The sequence below is a fragment of the Aulonocara sp. 'chitande type north' Nkhata Bay genome, linkage group LG4 (assembly GCF_057382095.1).
Source record: "Aulonocara sp. 'chitande type north' Nkhata Bay isolate Kocher_YH1m ecotype deep benthic linkage group LG4, A_spYH_male_GT1.1, whole genome shotgun sequence".
Lineage (NCBI taxonomy): Eukaryota > Metazoa > Chordata > Actinopteri > Cichliformes > Cichlidae > Aulonocara > Aulonocara sp. 'chitande type north' Nkhata Bay.
Genome location: NC_141347.1, coordinates 26,815,601 through 26,836,389, shown reverse-complemented (window position 1 = coordinate 26,836,389; position 20,789 = coordinate 26,815,601). Strand labels below are relative to the sequence as shown.

General features: G+C 38.6%; 2 protein-coding genes across 2 annotated transcripts; one reads left to right on the top strand and one right to left on the bottom strand.

Moving 5' to 3' along the window:
• Window positions 1-1,453: 1,453 nt before the first annotated feature.
• LOC147332785 (myosin heavy chain, fast skeletal muscle-like) lies at window positions 1,454-13,714 on the top strand. The gene is made up of 41 exons (XM_086289520.1): window positions 1,454-1,529; window positions 2,006-2,057; window positions 2,179-2,399; window positions 3,055-3,198; window positions 3,284-3,440; window positions 3,531-3,558; window positions 3,647-3,758; window positions 3,843-3,935; window positions 4,024-4,087; window positions 4,185-4,283; window positions 4,732-4,835; window positions 4,917-5,055; window positions 5,336-5,454; window positions 5,562-5,711; window positions 5,797-5,967; window positions 6,064-6,370; window positions 6,721-6,797; window positions 6,890-6,977; window positions 7,067-7,184; window positions 7,299-7,422; window positions 7,508-7,644; window positions 7,745-8,000; window positions 8,263-8,505; window positions 8,647-8,823; window positions 8,920-9,065; window positions 9,153-9,243; window positions 9,329-9,718; window positions 9,819-9,945; window positions 10,107-10,225; window positions 10,498-10,694; window positions 10,795-10,978; window positions 11,061-11,226; window positions 11,317-11,441; window positions 11,521-11,829; window positions 11,903-12,106; window positions 12,240-12,365; window positions 12,482-12,652; window positions 12,768-12,872; window positions 12,958-13,053; window positions 13,146-13,277; window positions 13,377-13,714. The coding sequence occupies exons 3-41, from the start codon at window positions 2,196-2,198 to the stop codon at window positions 13,395-13,397; spliced, it is 5,820 nt and encodes a 1,939-aa protein (XP_086145646.1). The 5' UTR covers window positions 1,454-1,529; window positions 2,006-2,057; window positions 2,179-2,195; the 3' UTR covers window positions 13,398-13,714.
• LOC147332784 (uncharacterized) lies at window positions 13,454-20,767 on the bottom strand. The gene is made up of 16 exons (XM_086289521.1): window positions 19,085-20,767; window positions 18,923-18,984; window positions 18,440-18,551; window positions 18,263-18,354; window positions 18,023-18,166; window positions 17,731-17,875; window positions 17,425-17,585; window positions 16,997-17,173; window positions 16,699-16,843; window positions 16,383-16,552; window positions 16,119-16,259; window positions 15,726-15,879; window positions 15,496-15,647; window positions 14,837-15,019; window positions 14,510-14,548; window positions 13,454-14,417 (listed from the first exon to the last, which is right to left on the bottom strand). The coding sequence occupies exons 2-16, from the start codon at window positions 18,971-18,973 to the stop codon at window positions 13,971-13,973; spliced, it is 2,313 nt and encodes a 770-aa protein (XP_086145647.1). The 5' UTR covers window positions 18,974-18,984; window positions 19,085-20,767; the 3' UTR covers window positions 13,454-13,970.
• Window positions 20,768-20,789: the final 22 nt, after the last annotated feature.

The following is a 20,789-nucleotide window of genomic DNA, read 5'->3' as shown; positions in this document are numbered from 1 at the left end:
TATTTGTATGATATGTATGAAATAGTGTGTAACCATAACTATATCAAGATCATGCATACAAAGTTTTTAACAAGCAAGTTGACCCTGTTAGATCTTAAAACATCTATGGCAAATGCTATTAAGGGTGACTGAAAAAAACTGAAGACATTTGACTTTACTTGGGAAGCACGTGTTCTGCATGTTTGCTCTGAAAACCCACCTGTGCACAGAGGTTATATGGATTACATACCTCAAGGTCATCTCTTTTGAAGAATGAAGGATTGCTAAATTCAAAAAGGCAAAAAGAAAAAAACAAACAAAATACAGCTTTGTTTTCCTTTTTACCTTTATGAATTTATTATTAAGCTAAGCCTTAAATGTAAAAACAATCCCGGATATAGTTTTCATTCACTTTACTATTACAGTCCTGGCATCTCTAAAATCTTGTTTATTGCCACAGGTCTTATTTTGGGTCTTATCCCATTCTAGATGGCAACTGTTCATCCACTCCATTCCAAGACGATATGTAATCTCTTCTAAGCTTTTATGGAATGGCGCTCAATATCAGTTCAGACATCTGAGATGTATGCTTGTCCTGCAACTGTACACCAGTGACATTTATATGCTTCTCCAAAATCACAGCCTGTGTCATGACATGTTCCACTAGGATGATTAATAATAACATTGTAGAGAAGCAAGAACCAGACAGGCTTGTATGTTAATTAAATATTATAAGAATATATTTTCTACAAATGGTTAGAATCTTTGATACGTGCGCAACAACTGTTCTACACATTACAGAGCTAAATCAGATGATACAATGAGTGAGCATTAGGAGAAAAAGACTCATTAATCTGTTGATACTAAAATGTGTTTAAATCAGTCGATCTATATTGAATGTTTTGACCTTGCTTTATGGAACAGTTGTTCACTTGCTGCCCCCTTTTTTTATTGGACCACCAAATCTGACATGTGTGAAGAGCAACTGTACACCAGTGACATTTGGTGCTTCTCCAAAGTAAAAAGTACTTCTAATATACCTTCTGCTCCTACTGCTATGATGATAATAATAATAATAATAATAATAATAATAATTATTATTATTATTATTATTATTATTGATAGAAGTAATAATAGAAATGTATTATTAATAAAAACATTGATGCTCATAAATCGAGTTCATCTTTTATATGAACAGCATTTTACACATCTAAATTAAGAAAAGCCTTGTTACATGCCTTGTAAGTTATATAAATTATCAAATGTAAAATATCTGCTGTGTTATCGTTCAAAGTAATCGATCTTGCAGTAATTTTCTTTCATCTTCAATCAGCACTGTGTCTTATGACTGCTCAGTTTGGCCACCTTCTGTTATAAATGTTCTTGCAAAGCAGTTTAATCACAGCAACTGTCACTGTCACGGGATTAACGGCAACATGGCAAGAATACATGACCAAACTGAGCAAGGCACACCTACTGAGGAAAAAGTTCTCCCTCTATAAAAGAGGGTGCTTCAGTCTGAGTCAGCAACTGATAGGCTTCCAACTCAGGTAAGAACATTAACTTCAGCTATTTTGCATTGTGAAACACAATTTTATCATAGCTTTGGGATATTTAACACTGCACGTTTTAATGCTTTTAGAATTGTTTACGGTTACTACTACTACAACTAATAATAATAATTTTAGCAGTAGTAGTAGTAGTATATTTTGAAATTAATGGACACCCATATTTATTATAGTTGATGATAGGTTTTAGAGCATAAACCTATTCGCTGGAACGTTGAAGACAATATAATTACACTGCAAAGCAAGACTCAAGTAGGCAAGCTTCTTCATGTTACTCGTGCACGGGAGAGAACCGGACAATTCCTGGAATGCACACCAAGCCTTTGGGGCCTGCTAAAGATCACACATCCTATCACTACACAAGTGATTATACACCTCTAAGCATATATGGTTAAATATTTCTAAGCATAAATGACAATCAACAATACAAACTCTAACAGTTGATGGTTTGTTATTAGGATTCAAGCAACAGAATCAAGAGTTTACAGTTTTCTGCTGGGACTAAGGAAGGTACATTATAGTGTATTTTCTGTGATATCTGAACAATTCCCAAACACACACATTAGCATGGGGATGTTTATGAAAATAAAGACAACAAAGAAAACAAAACCTCTCAACCTCTCAATTTCAGCCCCCTAAAGTTCCATCATGAGCACAGATGCAGAGATGCAGGCCTATGGCCCTGCAGCCATTTACCTCCGAAAACCTGAGAAAGAGAGATTAGAGGCTCAGAACACTCCTTTTGATGCCAAAAGTGCCTACTTTGTAACTGATGCTGATGACATGTACGTGAAGGGTAAACTCGTCAAAAGAGAGGGTGGCAAGGCAACTGTTGAGACACTTACAGGAAAGGTAAGTAAAACAATTAATTCTTCAACTTTCTTAGAAAAGATTAGACTCAACTTTATGGATTATGCAATGTTCTGATGCTGGCCTATAAAGCTCTGAATGGTTTAGGACCAAAATACATCAATGACCTCCTGACCCAGTATGAACCATCCAGATCCCTCAGGTCATCTGGATCCGGTCTTTTATCAGTTCCCAGAGTCAGAACCAGACACGGAGAAGCTGCATTCAGCTTTTATGCTCCTTATATCTGGAACAAACTCCCAGAAAGCCTCAGATCAGCTGAAACACTCAGTTTATTTAAATCCAGGTTGAAGACTCACCTGTTCTCAGCTGCATTTGAATAAAGCACCAAATCCACACTTTAAGCTTAAATTTCAAAACTTACATTTAACTACTGATTTTATCTACTGTTCTGATTTTATCTGTTTTGATTTTATATACTGTTGTTTGTTTGTTTGTTTGTTAATTAGTTAGTTAGTTTATTTGCTTGTTTTATTCAATTTTAAATCATGCTTTTTATTTGTTCTTGTTTCTAATGTCTCTGTAAAGCACTTTGAATCACCTTGTTGTTGAATTGTGCTATACAAATAAACTTGCCTTGCCTTGCCTTACTATGTTAAAAAAGGTTTTGTTTAATTTTATTCTTTTTCAAATGCAGACAGTCACTGTAAAAGAGGATGACATCCACCCCATGAATCCTCCAAAGTTTGATAAAATTGAGGACATGGCAATGATGACCCACCTCAATGAGCCTGCCGTGCTGTTTAACCTCAAAGAGCGTTTTTCATCATGGATGATCTATGTAAGCTTTAATCTCATAATATACTTTGCTTGTATTTTCTCAGAGTAACAACTATATATATGTTTCTGTGTCTTTGTTATTACAGACTTATTCCGGCCTCTTCTGCGTCGTGGTGAATCCCTACAAGTGGCTTCCTGTGTATGATGCTCAGGTTGTTGTGGCATACAGAGGCAAGAAGAGGATTGAGGCTCCACCCCACATCTTCTCCATCTCTGATAATGCCTATCAGTTCATGCTCACTGGTAAAATCAAAGTTGATTAAAGATTCAGGTGCATGGGACAATGAGGATTGTCAACTGTAGGTTTAATATGCGTGTGCTCTTATATTTCAGATCGTGAGAATCAGTCTATCCTCATTACGTAAGTATAATATAAACATTACAAGAACACTTCTTTAGTAAAAATCATAATTGTATTGCAAAGTAAAAATCATGCTTTAATTCCCCAGTGGAGAATCTGGTGCAGGAAAGACTGTAAACACCAAGCGTGTTATCCAGTATTTTGCAACAATTGCAGTAGCTGGAGCTAAGAAAGCTGAAACATCCTCAGGAAAAATACAGGTAAAATTGTGTTCAAATCAAATGTGTTTGTCACAGGTGATTGCTGCTGCTGTTTTTAAACAGCTGTTTGATGTCTCTGTGTAGGGTTCACTGGAAGATCAAATCATTGCAGCTAACCCTCTGCTGGAGGCATATGGAAATGCCAAGACTGTGAGGAATGACAACTCCTCTCGTTTTGTAAGTATTCGTGTTCTGGACTCTAAAATTATTTTCTTACACCTACTGTTATCCAGAGCCAAACTGACATTTTGTGGTAAATGTTCAGGGTAAATTCATCAGAATTCACTTTGGCTCCACTGGAAAGCTAGCCTCAGCTGATATTGAAACATGTAAGTTAGCCTTATTTTCCTTTTGTAGTTAGTAGTATACAAATGAAATGCCTGTACTGTTTGATCATCACACTTCCTATTCAACAATTGTTCACAGATCTGCTGGAGAAGTCCCGTGTCACCTTCCAGTTGTCTGCTGAGAGAAGCTACCATATCTTCTATCAGCTGATGACTGGCCATAAGCCTGAGCTCCTGGGTATGTGATGAACTGAACAAGACATACTGTAAATTACTTTCCATACCCCCAGTTGTTTTAAACAAAAGAATAGTCTTTATCTGGGAACCACTCCAATTAAGCTACTTCTTTTGTTGTTTGGGGAAAAAAAAAACATTATTAATTAAATAACTTTTTAAGGTGCTACCTCTCCTCTCTCTCTCTCTTTCTGTTTCTCAACCCACTATATCCTTACACCCACCCAAACATATAATTTCACATAATTTCATAGTGTAAAGTTGTGTTTTTAACATATAATAATCTTGAAGTTACTGTTGGTTTTACTGTTTTCTTCCCCCAGTTTTCCTAACCTAGTCACTTTCTTCTCTGTGTTATATAAATCCTTATGTCAATCACTAATCTTGCACAATTAAAAAACAATAAGGAAATAACCATGTTCCACTCAAGCATTTCTTCTACTTTCTTCTAGAGTCTCTTCTAATCTCCACTAACCCTTATGACTATCCAATGATCAGTCAGGGTGAAATCACAGTCAAAAGTATCAATGATGTGGAGGAGTTCATTGCAACAGATGTAAGTTGATGGTAATGTGTAGAATAAAGGCAAACTGTCACAATAACTTGTTTAAAAATTAATGCTGTGCTTGGATTACAGACTGCTATTGACATCTTGGGCTTCAGTGCTGACGAGAAGGCGGGCATCTACAAGCTGACTGGCGCTGTGATGCATCATGGAAACATGAAATTCAAGCAGAAGCAGCGTGAGGAGCAGGCTGAACCTGATGGCACTGAGGGTAATCAAATTGATTTTGTAATATTACATCCTCATGAAGTAATAATTCACATTAACTCTTAGAACTACAGTGACATCCATAGCATTAACCATTCCCATTTAGACAGATAAATATCATACTAATATAATGACTGAGCAGAGTGACTGCCTGCAATTGTTCATAAAATGTAAAATAAATCTTTAGCACTGCTATCAATGTGGATTTTAGTTGTGTTTTAGCTCATTCCATAGTGTTAACATTTCTTTGTTACATAATGAAACATGTTTGTTTTTCCAATCAGTGGCTGATAAAATCGCCTACCTCATGGGCCTGAATTCAGCTGACATGTTGAAAGCTCTGTGCTACCCAAGAGTCAAGGTTGGGAATGAGTTTGTGACCAAAGGTCAGACTGTCCCACAGGTAATTTTTTAAAAATTGAAAGGATTAAAAAAAAAAAGTTTCATTTTAAAATACTTTTTACAGTGTTATCCAGGAATTTAGGAGAATGTTGAATTCTCTTCTTCCAGGTCAACAATGCTGTCTCGGCTCTGTGCAAATCCGTATATGAGAAAATGTTCTTGTGGATGGTTATCCGTATCAATGAGATGCTGGACACAAAGCAGCCCAGACAGTTCTTCATTGGAGTGCTGGATATCGCTGGGTTTGAGATCTTTGATGTGAGCATTTCAAAAATGTGAGACTGGATTTAAAGATAAATATGATTTTTTTTTCATGATATGAATTAGCTTTCTGTTACTACAGTTCAACAGCTTGGAGCAACTCTGTATCAACTTCACCAATGAGAAACTGCAACAGTTTTTCAACCACCACATGTTTGTCCTGGAGCAAGAGGAGTACAAGAAAGAAGGCATTCAATGGGAGTTCATTGACTTTGGTATGGACTTGGCTGCCTGCATTGAGCTTATTGAGAAGGTAAGACCATTCAGATGTGCCGTTCAGGACTAAAATGGCAGTTTCTGACTAGGTACTAAAATACAGATTTTTCCTGAATACAACTTCTCTTTTCAGCCAATGGGCATCTTCTCCATTCTTGAAGAGGAGTGCATGTTCCCCAAGGCTACAGACACTTCTTTCAAGAACAAGCTGTATGATCAGCATCTTGGCAAGAGCAAGGCATTTGAGAAGCCAAAGCCTGCAAAGGGTAAAGCAGAAGCACACTTCGCCCTGGTTCACTATGCTGGTACAGTGGACTACAATATCACTGGCTGGCTGGACAAGAACAAGGACCCACTGAATGATTCAGTTGTGCAGCTCTACCAGAAGTCATCAAACAAACTGCTGTGCTTCCTGTATGCAGCCCATGCTGGAGCTGATGGTAGGAAATAAATAATGTAAAAAAAATACAGGGCAGCTGTGGCTACAACTGTAGCTTGCCTCCACCTGTGTGTGAATGTGAGAGTGAATGAATAGTGGCATTGTAAAAGAGCTTTGGGTGCCTTGAAAAGCGCTATATAAATCCAATCCATTATTATTATTATTATTATTATTATTATTATGACCATTTGTGAATACTCATTAAATATGTTTCCTCTAGGAAATGAAGTTGAATCAGTGATCACACAGTTATTGTTTTCATTGAAAATATGGTTTAAAATTAAATTATTGTAAAACACTCACTATAGCATTAGTTATTCAGTTCTCTTAATTAAGTGTATTGAACAACAGATGCTGCTGGTGGTGGCAAGAAGGGTGGTGGAAAGAAGAAGGGTGGTTCTTTCCAGACAGTGTCTGCTCTTTTCAGGGTATTTTGAACCGCCACAAAAAAATATATTCAAATGTATTGGTTTATTTTAAGCAGCTATCATTTGTTTAAATATGTCCGTCCCCCCCCCAGGAAAACCTGGGCAAACTGATGACCAACTTAAGGAGCACTCATCCTCACTTTGTTCGTTGCCTGATTCCCAATGAGTCAAAGACCCCAGGTATAAAGCACACAGTCATACTGATTTTTAAAAAATGTTAAAAGTGACATATTGAAATGATTTAAACTATATGAATTTTTAACTTTCAGGTCTTATGGAAAATCATTTGGTCATCCATCAGCTGAGGTGTAACGGTGTACTGGAGGGCATCAGAATCTGCAGAAAGGGTTTCCCCAGCAGAATCCTCTATGGTGACTTCAAGCAGAGGTGACTTCTGTTTTCTTTATAAGAAAGTTAAAATAACTTCAAAGGTACTGGAAAAGGGAAAACACAAGGACAATGGGTGCAAAATCCAAGTAACATCACTATATTTTCTTACAGATACAAAGTGTTGAATGCCAGCGTCATCCCTGAGGGACAGTTCATCGACAACAAGAAAGCTTCAGAGAAGCTGCTTGGCTCCATTGATGTGGATCACACACAGTACATGTTTGGGCACACAAAGGTACACTTTATGATGACCTTTACAACCTCCAGTTGTATTAAACAGAACTAATTCATGTGAACTAATTTGTTTCACTTCAACACAGGTGTTCTTCAAAGCTGGTCTGCTGGGCACTCTTGAGGAGATGAGAGATGAGAAACTGGCTGAGCTGGTGACCATGACTCAGGCTCTCTGCAGAGGATACCTCATGAGGAAAGAGTTTGTGAAGATGATGGAGAGGAGGTATAATTCAGAAATAATATGTCAAATTACTATTTAAATATCATGTGATGTTACGCAAAAGCAGTATATCAAAGCATGGTAATTTGCGTTGTTTTTGTAGAGATGCTATCTTCAGCATCCAGTACAACATCCGTTCATTCATGAATGTCAAGAACTGGCCATGGATGCATCTGTACTTCAAGATCAAGCCTCTTCTGAAGAGTGCTGAGACTGAGAAGGAGTTGCAGAACATGAAGGAGAACTATGAGAAGATGCAGACAGACCTGGCTACTGCTCTGGCTAAGAAAAAAGAACTGGAAGAGAAGATGGTCGGCCTGCTGCAGGAGAAGAATGACCTGCAACTTCAAATAGCAGCTGTGAGTAACAAGGGGGAGGAGAAAATGCATGTTCTATTATAATAATGCTCAATTAGCTGAAAAATAACCACATATTAGTCTATTTATCAGTATGACTTTTTGGCTGGTGTTTGGCTGTGAGATGTGCTGTAACTGAGAACTGTGCTCAATTGCTGTAATTAAAAACATGATAATATTCTTTATTTATAAAAGTATGATAATAATTATTCTTCTTATACTATATTATAATAATATAATTCCCATATTTCTTGCCTTGTCACAGGAAAATGAGAATCTTTCTGATGCTGAAGAAAGGTGTGAGGGGCTCATTAAGAGCAAGATCCAGCTCGAGGCCAAACTCAAAGAGACAAGTGAGAGACTGGAGGATGAAGAGGAAATCAATGCTGAGCTGACTGCTAAGAAGAGGAAGCTGGAGGATGAATGCTCTGAGCTGAAGAAGGACATTGATGACTTGGAGCTCACCTTGGCCAAAGTGGAGAAGGAGAAACATGCCACAGAAAACAAGGTTCAGTTCATAGTGATTGTAGTTTTCACCAAAATACATACACATAATATGTTTATATGCTGTAATGTCTTATTTTGCCATGTTAATTTATTAACTTTCATGGGAAATTCCCATGAAATTCCCAATTATTATTTATGTCAGGTGAAAAACCTGACAGAGGAGATGGCATCTCAAGATGAGTCAATTGCCAAGTTAACCAAGGAGAAGAAAGCCTTACAAGAGGCCCATCAACAAACACTGGATGATCTCCAGGCAGAGGAAGACAAAGTCAACACTCTGACCAAAGCCAAGACAAAACTGGAACAGCAAGTTGATGATGTAAGAAAACATCATCTTTTTAAAAAAGGAGATTTCTTATTTTTATATTATTATGAATTATTCAGTTGTAAAAAAATATGTAACATTTTTTAATAGCTTGAGGGGTCCCTGGAGCAAGAGAAGAAGCTCCGCATGGACTTGGAGAGAGCCAAGAGGAAGCTGGAGGGAGATTTGAAACTGGCCCAGGAATCCATAATGGATCTGGAGAATGACAAGCAGCAGTCTGATGAGAAAATCAAAAAGTAAAAAACAGTCACTGATAAAGTTCCTACACGTGCATTCAGAAGAGCCACAGAGCTGTCAGAGTCATTTGTCTTCTCCACTTACAGGAAGGACTTTGAAATCAGTCAGCTTCTTGGCAAGATTGAGGATGAGCAGTCTCTTGGTACTCAGCTCCAGAAGAAGATCAAAGAACTCCAGGTACCATTATTTTAGGTGAATATTATGTTCAGTAAAACTAAAACATGTCAACTCAGTAAGTCTTTGTGGTGTTATTACCCTAAAGGCTCGTATTGAAGAGCTAGAAGAGGAGATTGAGGCTGAGAGGGCAGCTCGGGCTAAGGTAGAGAAGCAGAGAGCCGACCTCTCCAGGGAGCTTGAAGAGATCAGTGAGAGGCTCGAGGAAGCTGGTGGAGCAACAGCTGCTCAGATTGAGATGAACAAGAAGCGAGAGGCTGAGTTCCAGAAACTGCGTCGTGATCTTGAGGAATCAACTCTGCAGCATGAAGCTACTGCAGCAGCTCTCCGTAAGAAGCAGGCTGACACTGTAGCAGAGCTCGGAGAGCAGATCGACAACCTCCAGCGTGTCAAACAGAAGCTGGAGAAAGAGAAGAGCGAGTACAAGATGGAGATTGATGACCTCTCCAGCAATATGGAGGCTGTTGCCAAAGCAAAGGTATGCAATTTTGAGAAAAAGCGGCTATCTAAACAATGAAAGAGCGCAACAGTTATATCTTTCCTGGATTTGAGTCATGACAATTATGTGCAATTTATAGGGCAATCTGGAGAAAATGTGCCGAACTCTTGAAGACCAGTTAAGTGAGCTCAAGTCCAAAAATGATGAGAATGTTCGCCAGCTGAACGACATGAGTGCACAGAGGGCAAGACTCCAAACTGAGAATGGTGTGTATCCAAAGATATGAAGTATGTAACTGTATTTTATTTAGTAGCCGTTTTAAGTTCAGAAACAATTTAAGTTTCAAACAGATGATATTGTTTGTGTTTAAAATACATGGTGATTTTTCAGTTATGAAAAGTATTTTTCTTTAATCTGTTTTGCCCAGGTGAATTTTCTCGTCAGCTTGAGGAAAAGGAAGCTCTTATTTCCCAGCTTACCAGAGGCAAACAGGCTTACACTCAACAGATTGAAGAGCTTAAGCGACATACTGAGGAGGAAGTGAAGGTACCAGATGTCATATTAAAGAAGTATTATATTCAGCATTACATACATTGTAAAAGAACATTGATGAACCATGGATCTGCAAGTGAAAACAAGAATAAATGCAAGTTACTTAATGTCAACTTATCTCACATTAACTATATCTCACAACCTATATCTCAGATTTAGAATAACTTTACATTACTTTGTCAGCATGCTCTCTGAGAGATAAAAGAAAAGCAAAGACATTTATTATTATTTATTATTATTTAAAATGTATTATTATTAAAATCCAGGCCAAGAACGCCCTGGCTCATGCTGTTCAGTCAGCACGTCATGACTGTGATCTGCTCAGAGAGCAGTTTGAGGAGGAGCAGGAGGCCAAGGCTGAGCTGCAGCGAGGAATGTCCAAGGCCAACAGTGAGGTGGCTCAGTGGCGATCCAAATATGAGACTGATGCCATCCAGCGCACTGAGGAGCTGGAGGAGGCCAAGTACATAAATGCTTTCTTCTCTTTTGTGAATAAAAATGTAATACTGTATTACTTTTAATACATAATGGAATTAATACAAGCAAATTTTTGCAAATTGCAGGAAAAAGCTTGCCCAGCGCCTGCAGGAGGCTGAGGAATCCATTGAGGCTGTGAACTCCAAGTGTGCCTCACTGGAGAAGACCAAGCAGAGGCTGCAGGGTGAGGTGGAGGACCTCATGATTGATGTGGAGAGAGCTAATGCTCTGGCTGCCAACCTTGACAAGAAGCAGAGGAACTTTGATAAAGTAAAGTTTAAACATAACCAATATACTAACAAGAGGAATACACCCATAATGACAACTAACTGAATAACCTATATAAACCTAGGTCCTGGCAGAATGGAAGCAGAAGTATGAGGAGAGCCAGGCAGAGCTGGAAGGAGCCCAAAAGGAGGCTCGTTCTCTCAGCACTGAGTTGTTCAAGATGAAGAACTCATATGAAGAGGCTCTGGATCATCTTGAGACCATGAAGAGAGAGAACAAGAACCTGCAGCGTATGCACCCATAACTTGACAAAAAATGTCAAAGAATATAGATCTGGATCTAAGATAATAACAACAGTTTGGTTAATTTTTCTACTTTAGAGGAGATCTCAGATCTGACTGAGCAGATTGGTGAGACTGGAAAGAGCATCCATGAGCTGGAAAAAGCCAAGAAGACTGTAGAAAGTGAAAAGGCTGAGATTCAGACTGCCCTTGAAGAAGCAGAGGTTTAATATTTTTTATATCAATATTATTTATTTTGATGATTCTACTTGGTATTTGTTACTTATCTGACTTATCTCGCAGGGCACTCTGGAACACGAAGAATCCAAGATTCTTCGTGTTCAGCTTGAGCTGAACCAAGTCAAAAGTGAGATTGACAGGAAGCTGTCAGAGAAGGACGAGGAGATGGAGCAGATCAAGAGGAACAGCCAGAGGGTGATTGACTCCATGCAGAGCACTCTTGATGCTGAGGTCAGGAGCAGGAATGATGCCCTGAGAGTCAAGAAGAAGATGGAGGGAGACCTGAATGAGATGGAGATTCAGCTGAGCCATGCCAACAGACAGGCTGCTGAGGCCCAGAAACAACTGAGGAATGTCCAAGGACAGCTCAAGGTGACCTTTTTTCCTGATCATTTGTTAAAGAAACAGAATAGGTACTTATTTATTGATTGATTTATTTCATCAGGATGCCCAACTGCACCTTGATGAAGCTCTCAGAGGACAGGAAGACATGAAGGAGCAGGTCGCCATGGTGGAGCGCAGAAATGGTCTGATGGTGGCTGAGATTGAGGAGCTGAGAGCCGCTCTGGAGCAGACAGAGAGAGGACGCAAAGTAGCTGAGCAGGAGTTGGTTGATGCTAGCGAGCGTGTCGGACTGCTTCACTCTCAGGTTTGTTTATAATGTTAAGAAACATTTAACCTAATGTAATTTTAATTAGGAAATACATTGTAAATTTACTGTAAATATCTAGTATGTGAACTTACAACATATTTATATCATATAATCTTTCCTAAACCTTTAGAACACCAGTCTTCTGAACACGAAAAAGAAGCTCGAAGCCGATTTTGTGCAGATCCAGAGTGAGGTGGATGATGCTGTGCAGGAAGCAAGAAATGCTGAGGAGAAAGCAAAAAAAGCCATCACTGACGTGAGTTTAACTCTCTAAGTAATCTGTTCTATTAAACACTTCACATTCTTTCAGTGATAATAAAAGCTTACCATAGATTTTTAAATAGATTAATTAAATGGAGAAAATTATTTTAGGCTGCCATGATGGCTGAGGAGCTGAAGAAGGAGCAGGACACCAGTGCTCACCTGGAGAGGATGAAGAAGAACCTGGAGGTCACAGTCAAGGACCTGCAGCACCGTCTGGATGAGGCAGAGAGCCTCGCCATGAAGGGTGGCAAGAAGCAGCTCCAGAAACTGGAGTCCAGGGTATGAAGTGTATATTGCATGCTTATATACATAAAATATATTTTGATTAAATTATATGAATTTAAGTTTTTCTTTATATTTGAAGCAAAGTTAATTCTTTATCATGGCATTAAAGGTCCGTGAACTGGAAGCTGAACTTGAAGCTGAGCAGAGACGTGGTGTTGATGCTGTTAAAGGAGTCCGTAAATATGAGAGGAGAGTGAAAGAGCTCACTTATCAGGTAAGTCTTCTTTTGCCAACAACAAGCAAACGTGCCCTTTGTCTCTTCTCAAATACCTCTAAAGTAACAGCTGTATTTTGTGTAGACTGAGGAAGACAAGAAGAATGTGACCAGACTTCAGGATCTGGTGGACAAGCTGCAGCTCAAAGTCAAGGCTTACAAGAGACAGTCTGAGGAGGCTGTAAGTCAACTACAATTATATGCCAAATCTGCTTCAGCTTGGTTCATTGACTCCCCTATAACTAAGTCAGTATTTTTGTAAATCCTTTACAGGAGGAGCAGGCAAACACTCACATGTCCAGGCTCAGGAAGGTCCAGCATGAGCTGGAGGAAGCTCAGGAGCGTGCTGACATTGCTGAGTCCCAGGTCAACAAGTTGAGAGCCAAGAGCCGTGATGTCGGAAAGGTGGTATTTCATTTGCAATACTTTTTGTTATTTTATTTCTACTGCAGTATATCCCTATAAGCATTAACTCTATGGTCTGTATCTCTCTCTTGCTTTCAGGGAAGTGACTCGGCTGAATAGGAAATGCAATCTAGTTGCAGCATTTAAGAGTTCATACAATATGAACAACTTACTCTGTAAATCCTCAATAAATGGTGAAAATTTCCAAAGTATTATGTTTTCTTTTTATTGCTTAGCATGTTCTACTTCATATGGTCATGTTTTCAGCTCTGTAGGTGGAGTAGACGACCCATATGCTCCAATGCTAAATGCAGATGTCAAAGTTCAGAATTCAGACCAAAGGAAATGATTCCCCATTTATTGCTGTTGGGTTTTTTTTTTTCATGTTTGTTTTGGTTTGGTTTTTGTCACATCTTCACAGAGTTTAACAGACCAAAGGTTTTAATTCAAGATTACAATTATAATTGACAGAAAGAATAGAATTCCTTACAGTGTATTTACATTTAGAAAATTTGCAAAACTGAAAACAATAGACACAATATGTACTGTAAATTTAGCTAGCAAAGGACTATCCTTCAAATGACCCTATAAAGCAGAATCAACATAATTTCTAATAAGAGCTTTTAGCAATACAAATACAATTTTTTTGCTACTTATTTTTTTTACATTTAAATCCCATAATTTACAAGTACATTATTTGCCATTCTTCTTCATGTCTTTCTTTACAGCGCCCTTTCCTTTTCCATGCTGTGCCTTTTCCCTCACCTTTCCAAGTTCTCCTTTCCCCTTTTGTCCTTCTTGAGCAATTCCTTTCTCCAGGTGAGTCTTTTCAGTTGGGGAGAAGGAGTTTACATCTGCACTGATGTGGCTGGTCACAAGCTTCCCCTGTTCATGTGAGCATGTAGGATGTGCTTTACCAGTCGCACCTTTGTTGGGAGATGGTGGCCTGGAGTTGTTTTTTCTGGGACTGGAATGGCTTGGAGAGCAATGCCTGAACTTAACATCTTCCTTCATAACAAGGTTTAAGTCAAAGGACAAGGGCCTGCCACATACTGGACTCAGAGGTATCACAAGGTTGTCCCCTGGGGCTCCAAGAGTTAGATAGACATCTGGAAATGCATCTGGCTCATTGGCATTCTTCTGTTCATTTTCCAGAGAAGAAAAGAGTAGTACTGAAGGCACTTCTTTTATTATGGCAGTACCTTTGGGTAATAAGTTATCTTACAACTTACCTCCTGAGGTGTGAAGCTCACAGATACACTCACTGTTACCTGTAACATGTCACAAGTCACTGAACTCAAACAGTGTTACAGAATCTCTTATCAGCTTTTTTTGTTTTGTTCTGTTTTTTCATTTACTAGGATATCAGCCTTTGTGTTTCTAATTCAGGAGGCTTTCAAAAAGGAGAATCCGTTTGTCCCATACAGAAACATATAATATTTTAGAGAATAAAAATACTGGTAAATTGTTATACTCTACTAATGTGTGTTTACATTACTTGTTATATATTTGTCTACAAACTTGAATGTACTGAAAAAATGGAAAAGTGAAGAATTTACCTTAGCTGGGAAATTAGACTTCTTCTTAAATTCTCCCTTGGGAATAAGTGAAGCAGATTTGGGTAAGGCCTCAGTGGAACCAGGCTTTCCATATGCCATTTGAGGTTGTGAGGCAGGTGTAGGACACTTTTTTGAAGTTGTAGGTGTACATTTAGCCACTGTGATCTGTGGTAGTGGAGAGACCTTACAGAACAGAAATGATGAGAGACCGTTAAACTGGCAAGTGTATTGCAGAAAAACAAATGATCAGTTGCAATTTATTAAAATATAATCAGCAGTAGAATGGTGGAAAAACACTCTTAATTGAGGTTTTTGACAGAGTGGTAACTAAATTTAGAGCCATGAAAGAAATTTTGGTCATGATTATCTAGTTACAGTACTGTAGACAAGCCAAAGGTTACGAGAGATAGCCTAAGGTCTACATAATGGTCATTTACATGGTTGGATATGATGGGTCTCTAAGTATGATAAACTGAGAGAGAGAGAGACATGGTGTCCTGCATGCACTTAACTTCTGTGGGAGTGCATAGAGTTAAAAAAAGTTTAAAAAAAAATATAGAGTTAAAAAATATATATATATATATATATAAATAAAACCACATTTATTACACTTTTCTTAATTTTCACAGTACCAATAATTTAGATGTTGTGTAACTTACTGGGATTTCAGCTGTTGTATGTCGTTGTATGTCTACTTTTCCTTCAGAATTTCCACTTATCCCTGGCAAGGTAGGAAGTGCAACGCGCTGATCATCTAGTCGTTGCGACTGACTGGAGGTGATGATTTTGAAGAACGCCTCTGCTTCTGCACCTATAATGGAGAAATAATTATTCTTGACATTTCAGAGACAAAATACTCATATTCAAGTGCACTGTGCATTTTTCTGACCTATGGGTACTTTATTCAAAGCACTGCCATTGTGTGTAGGTGAGGAAGGTGTGCTTCTGCTGGGTTGTAAAAAGCAGCGTTGCTCTTCCATGCGTCCACTTTGTATTCGACTTATCATTTTAAGGAACTGCTCCTCCTCAGCTGCGGATATTCCCTAAATTTTTTTACAGAAAGATATGTCATAAGAAATGGGACAACTCTCAAAAAGACATAGCAAACAGAGGCTGCCATTAAGCAATCAATACAGCTATGTTATTTCTTTAAAAGACTAGATAATAAAAGTTCTAGTCAATCACTATATAGTTTTTGTGGCTTGCTTAAGAAATATAAAATTACAGGGCAGAAAAAGTATAGGTAAAACAATGTTGAGTGATATGTGGTATGAACATTGACCTGCCCACGCTGTTCAGTTTTGTCACGGTTTAATGAGGCAGACCTCCAAGGAGGTTTACCAGATGTGTGCTGAGCTGATGGGGTACCCAGATTCTGGAAGATGTGGGGTGCAGAACATCTCTGTTCATCCATCCTTGAGCCCTGTGGGTAAAAAGTTTGATTAAAGAAAAACTGATAAATCTATATGTGCAAAAACTTCGTGGATACTTAACAAAGAAACAAAAGCTGTGAATAACTTTTCGCAATGTTACATATAGGGCCAACCTGGACTTTGGAAACCAGATAACACAAGTAGCTTGCATCCGTCTCAGCAGCAGTGGGTGTTAATGTGGTACCTCCATTCTGTATTCCAGGTAGTGAAGGAAGAGACACTCTCTGGTCGTCCAGCCGTCGGCCCTGTGAGTTGGCCAGTAAGCTGAAGAAATTATCAGAATCTGGGCATTGGATGTTAGAGAAAAATAAAATACTTGTTAGCTTCATTGAGAAATGTATGCGCTGTTATATATCAACGTGCAAAACAATTTAGAAAAAATATCAAATGCAAAAAAAGAAACAAAGGGAAAATTTCCTGTTTTCTGACCTTGGGGGATTTCACTTTGACTGAAATGGTGCTTAGGTGTGGACTGGGGTGTAGCATTTAGGACACATCGCTGTTCATCCATCCGGCCATGGTGGGAATTACTAATTAAGGTAAAAAGATCTTCCTGTTCAGCTGGAGTCAAGAACTAGATGGGATAATGTGAATTTTGTTAAGTGAATGAATAATACAAAAATATAACACATGCAAAAAGAAATGGGGTGATCTAAAACCTCATTGTATAGTGTCGATGCCGTTTACAATTTCTTTTGGGGGGCTAAAACTGAAAGCGCGGATATACCTGTTTTTGAGGATTTTTATCCTCACTTTTTAGTTGCTTTATGTCTGAACTGGAGCTGAAGGAGGCTGAGCGTAATGGGTTTAAACCGGATTCAGACTGATCCTTGTTTGATGAACACGGTGTCTCTGGGGGTAGGATTTGAGGTAATGAACACCTTTGATCATCCATTCTGGAGCCCTGAAAATAGATTAGGTCAGCATTTTTGATCAATACGTTGACTATAAATACATAAAATAATATGGTTATTAAACTCTTAACTAAAAAGCTACACTTGTAGTTGACAGCTGTGGAAAATCTGCCTCAAATGTTTTAATGTGGCATTCCTGTTAAAACAGACTCAAAGCAGTTAATATCATAATTTCAAGCAGTCAAGTTCCATGCAGCATTTTGATACTTTGTATTAAAAGAGAACAAAGAAAATTCCTTACTTGAACTTTAGAGACCATGTAACACAAGTAGCTTGAATCTCCCATAGCAGTGTCCTTTTCATTTTGTAAGCCTGGTAATGATGGAAGCGACACTCGCTGGTCATCGAGCCGTCGGCTCTGAGTGTCGGCCAACAGATTGAAGAACATTTCAGGATCTGTCACTGGTCAAATACAGCAAATTTTCAATATAAATATTTAATCTGTCAGAACCTGAAACAGTCAGATTCATAAAGGAAGTTTAAAATGATGAATGCAATTTATTAAAATGGCAAGAAATTATTGAATTTTCAGCCATGTTTAACATACTTGCAACAGTTGTTTTCTCTGTGTATCTGGGTGTGCAAGGAGCACTCTTGCTTGGATCCAATGAGCAGCACTGGTCCTCCATGCGTCCACGCTGTCCATAGGCAATCATCTCCATGAACTTTTGCTGTTCAGCAGATGATTCTGACTTTTTGGGTTAAAACAGCATGATAAAGCTTCAATGAATGGGGTGATGTATATGTGATAACAATTATTAAACAAGTCAACATCAACAAATCTAATTGTTACAGCTATCAGAATAACACTGTTATAACTTGTTAACACATTAACAGACCTTTATAGAATTTGAGCGTTCACGTTGAGAAGGAATCTGTAATTGGTCAACTGGAACTGACAGATGCTTCCTGTTTCTATCTGGAGTACTCTCAGTCACTGAGATATGAGGTGCAGAGACATGATGATCATTACGTCCACTTTCCTGAGAAAACAGGTAATAATTGAGAGCTGATGTAATTTAATCATGTTTTACTTGTACAGTGTATCCCTCATCATATTATAGTCATAAGTCTAGTACTTGGTAATTAAATCCAGGCAACGATAAATGCGAGTTGACATATTGTCCCTGTTTATTATCTGAAGTATGGGATGATCTCTCATCTTTTGACCCTGTGGGAAGCAAGAATGAAACAATCAATAATCAGGCCAAAAAAGGGAGATGTATACTGTACTGTGGTATTTTCACTATTCCAACCTGCAGATGTCGTCTCTATTTTAGCAGGACTTAGAGTGCAACACTGTCCGTCCATTCGTCCACGCTGTGAGTAACTCATTATGTCCAGAATCTGCTCTAGTTCTGGGGATTCCTATTCAGTATAGAGATTGTTAAAATTGTTTGAACTGTCAACATTATAGTTTCTCAATATGAATAGTTTTTTCAGACCATCTTGACTCAAGGTCAAATGTGAATCTTAATGTAAAGATAATTCATCCTAATGGCTAATCTTTTTCCAATATCACAATAAAGGTTCTGTAAAGCTAACATTGAACATTAAAAACAAATTAATTATAGTGTATTACATCAATACATGTATCTATTATGAAGAACTAAAAATGATAACACACATTTTTTTTAACTAATTAGAAGAATTAATATATTTCTAAAATCTAAAGAATATAGTCCTCCCTATATAATTAGAACAAGAACATAGAAATCAGTTTTGCACTGACATCTTACCAGCACAGCATCAGAGGGTTTAGATTTTGAATCCATCCCAGCAGCTGCCATCAAAAAAATAACTGAAAAAATATATATAAACCCCAAAATGAAAACTAGATGCAAGCAAAGTGTTACAAAAAACTTCTATAAAAGATGAACTATGCATAAATGAAATGATACCGAATGATGCTTCTCTCAGTGTGTACTGGATATGAAGTGGAAGAAGGGTTTTAATAGTTTAGTCCTTAGTATAAACCGATTGCCATTAAGACCTCAGCGTCTGCCCTGTTCTTCATATTGCCATCTGTAATCCCAGATGAAAACATAATCCTCAGAGGGATGATCTTTTTTTCGTGGTAGGTGCGCATGCTCTCCTTTCTGACCTAACACTTTACTTAAGGTTCATGTTTACATTTTAAAGGCCCCACTTTCACTTCACATAGAGCAAGCAAGCAGGCAGGCAGCAGATAGACAAACGGGAATCCTAGAATGGTACTATGACTGTAATCCCAAGGCAAGGGGTTACATGAGGAGCATGTGGGACCTGACAATGAAACAACTAGTAGCTCAGATTTCCAACACGCGAAAGAAGCAACTGCTATCAGAACTAGAGATTTATGTGGTATAACACAATTGATACAGGAAGGGGGAGCCAGGACTTCAGGTCAGTGGGAAGTGTCATCATCTCCACCCTCCTCAGAAATACTGTAAGCTGCCCATACCTTTAGGCCTCAGAAACTGCCAAGAAAAGACTCGCAGCTTTGGTTAAAAAAAAAACATGTATACCATCAAAGGTGTACGATCCCCAGAAGGGACTAGTCCCCAGTCTACCTGCAGACCAGTAACCTGCCTCAGTACAACATGGAAGCTCCAGTCAGTCATCATAACAGCTAAAATGAAGAGGAACATGGCCCAATACATGAAATCCCAGAAAACACCAGTGTCAAAACACCAGCTACTGCTACCTAGAGCAGTATTTCGAGACCATAAAACCATACTGACCAACCTGTGCACTGTCCAGATTAAGTACAAGGAAGCCTATGACTCAATGCCCCATAGATGAATCTTAGAATGTCTAAAATATCAGATCATCAGGACCCCAAGAGCCTTCATCATGAATTTGATGGGGAATTAGCAATCAACACTAGAGAACAACACTTGCAGCCAATTCTACAAGTCACCATCAAGTGTGGAATTTCTGTTCTGCATAGGTCTGAACCCCCTCAGGCAGATCATTAACATGGATATGGATACAGACTACGGAATGGAGCAATCATCTACCATCTCTTCCACATGGATGACGTCGAACTGTTTACCAGAATATATATCCAAAGCACTCTGTCAGTGCAAACTGTTCTTTGTTTCATCCTGGAATGCCATTCCAACACTCACTAACCTCACTCTCCTACTTCCTGTTGGCCACAGACCCCAAGGGTGCTGGACTTTGGGTGGGGACCTCTCATTATGAGGAGTTTTTATGAGTTGACATCAGTGACATCTATCTCATCCTGAAGCCTGCTTATTATTCCACCTGGGTATCTAATGACCGGTAAGGACTACTCTGCTACTCTGTCTTCTGGAAATTCCACCCCTTCCAGTGTGGATCACCTTTCCTCTCTTTGTGACCCTTCGATCACACTTATATAGTCAAAATGACATCCTGATATCCTTGCTGTGGATCTGGTGAGTTGGATCAGTAAATTGATGTCTCACTTATTCCTAGCATACAGATTAATGTCACCCATGTACATGTTGTTAATGATCACTCCACACCTTAATCATGTATCCGCTCTTAGTGATGAGCTGGCTTAGGGGGTTGAGGCCTATACAGAACAGCAGCAGTTTTTGAAAAAATAAAGTTAAAATTTGCCTATATGGAGAATAC

Bases quoted from the DNA above. Each gene is read 5' to 3' on its own strand.
- LOC147332785 (XM_086289520.1), top strand. From the start codon at position 2,196: ATGAGCACAGATGCAGAGATGCAGGCCTATGGCCCTGCAGCCATTTAC. The intron at 3,559-3,646 runs GTAAGTATAATA...TTAATTCCCCAG, and splicing joins AATCAGTCTATCCTCATTAC to TGGAGAATCTGGTGCAGGAA. The intron at 10,226-10,497 runs GTACCAGATGTC...ATTAAAATCCAG, and splicing joins ATACTGAGGAGGAAGTGAAG to GCCAAGAACGCCCTGGCTCA.
- LOC147332784 (XM_086289521.1), bottom strand. From the start codon at position 18,973: ATGGCAGCTGCTGGGATGGATTCAAAATCTAAACCCTCTGATGCTGTG. The intron at 15,020-15,495 runs GTAAGTTACACA...CTGTTCTGTAAG, and splicing joins ATACAACAGCTGAAATCCCA to GTCTCTCCACTACCACAGAT. The intron at 14,549-14,836 runs GTAAATTCTTCA...GACATGTTACAG, and splicing joins AGTCTAATTTCCCAGCTAAG to GTAACAGTGAGTGTATCTGT.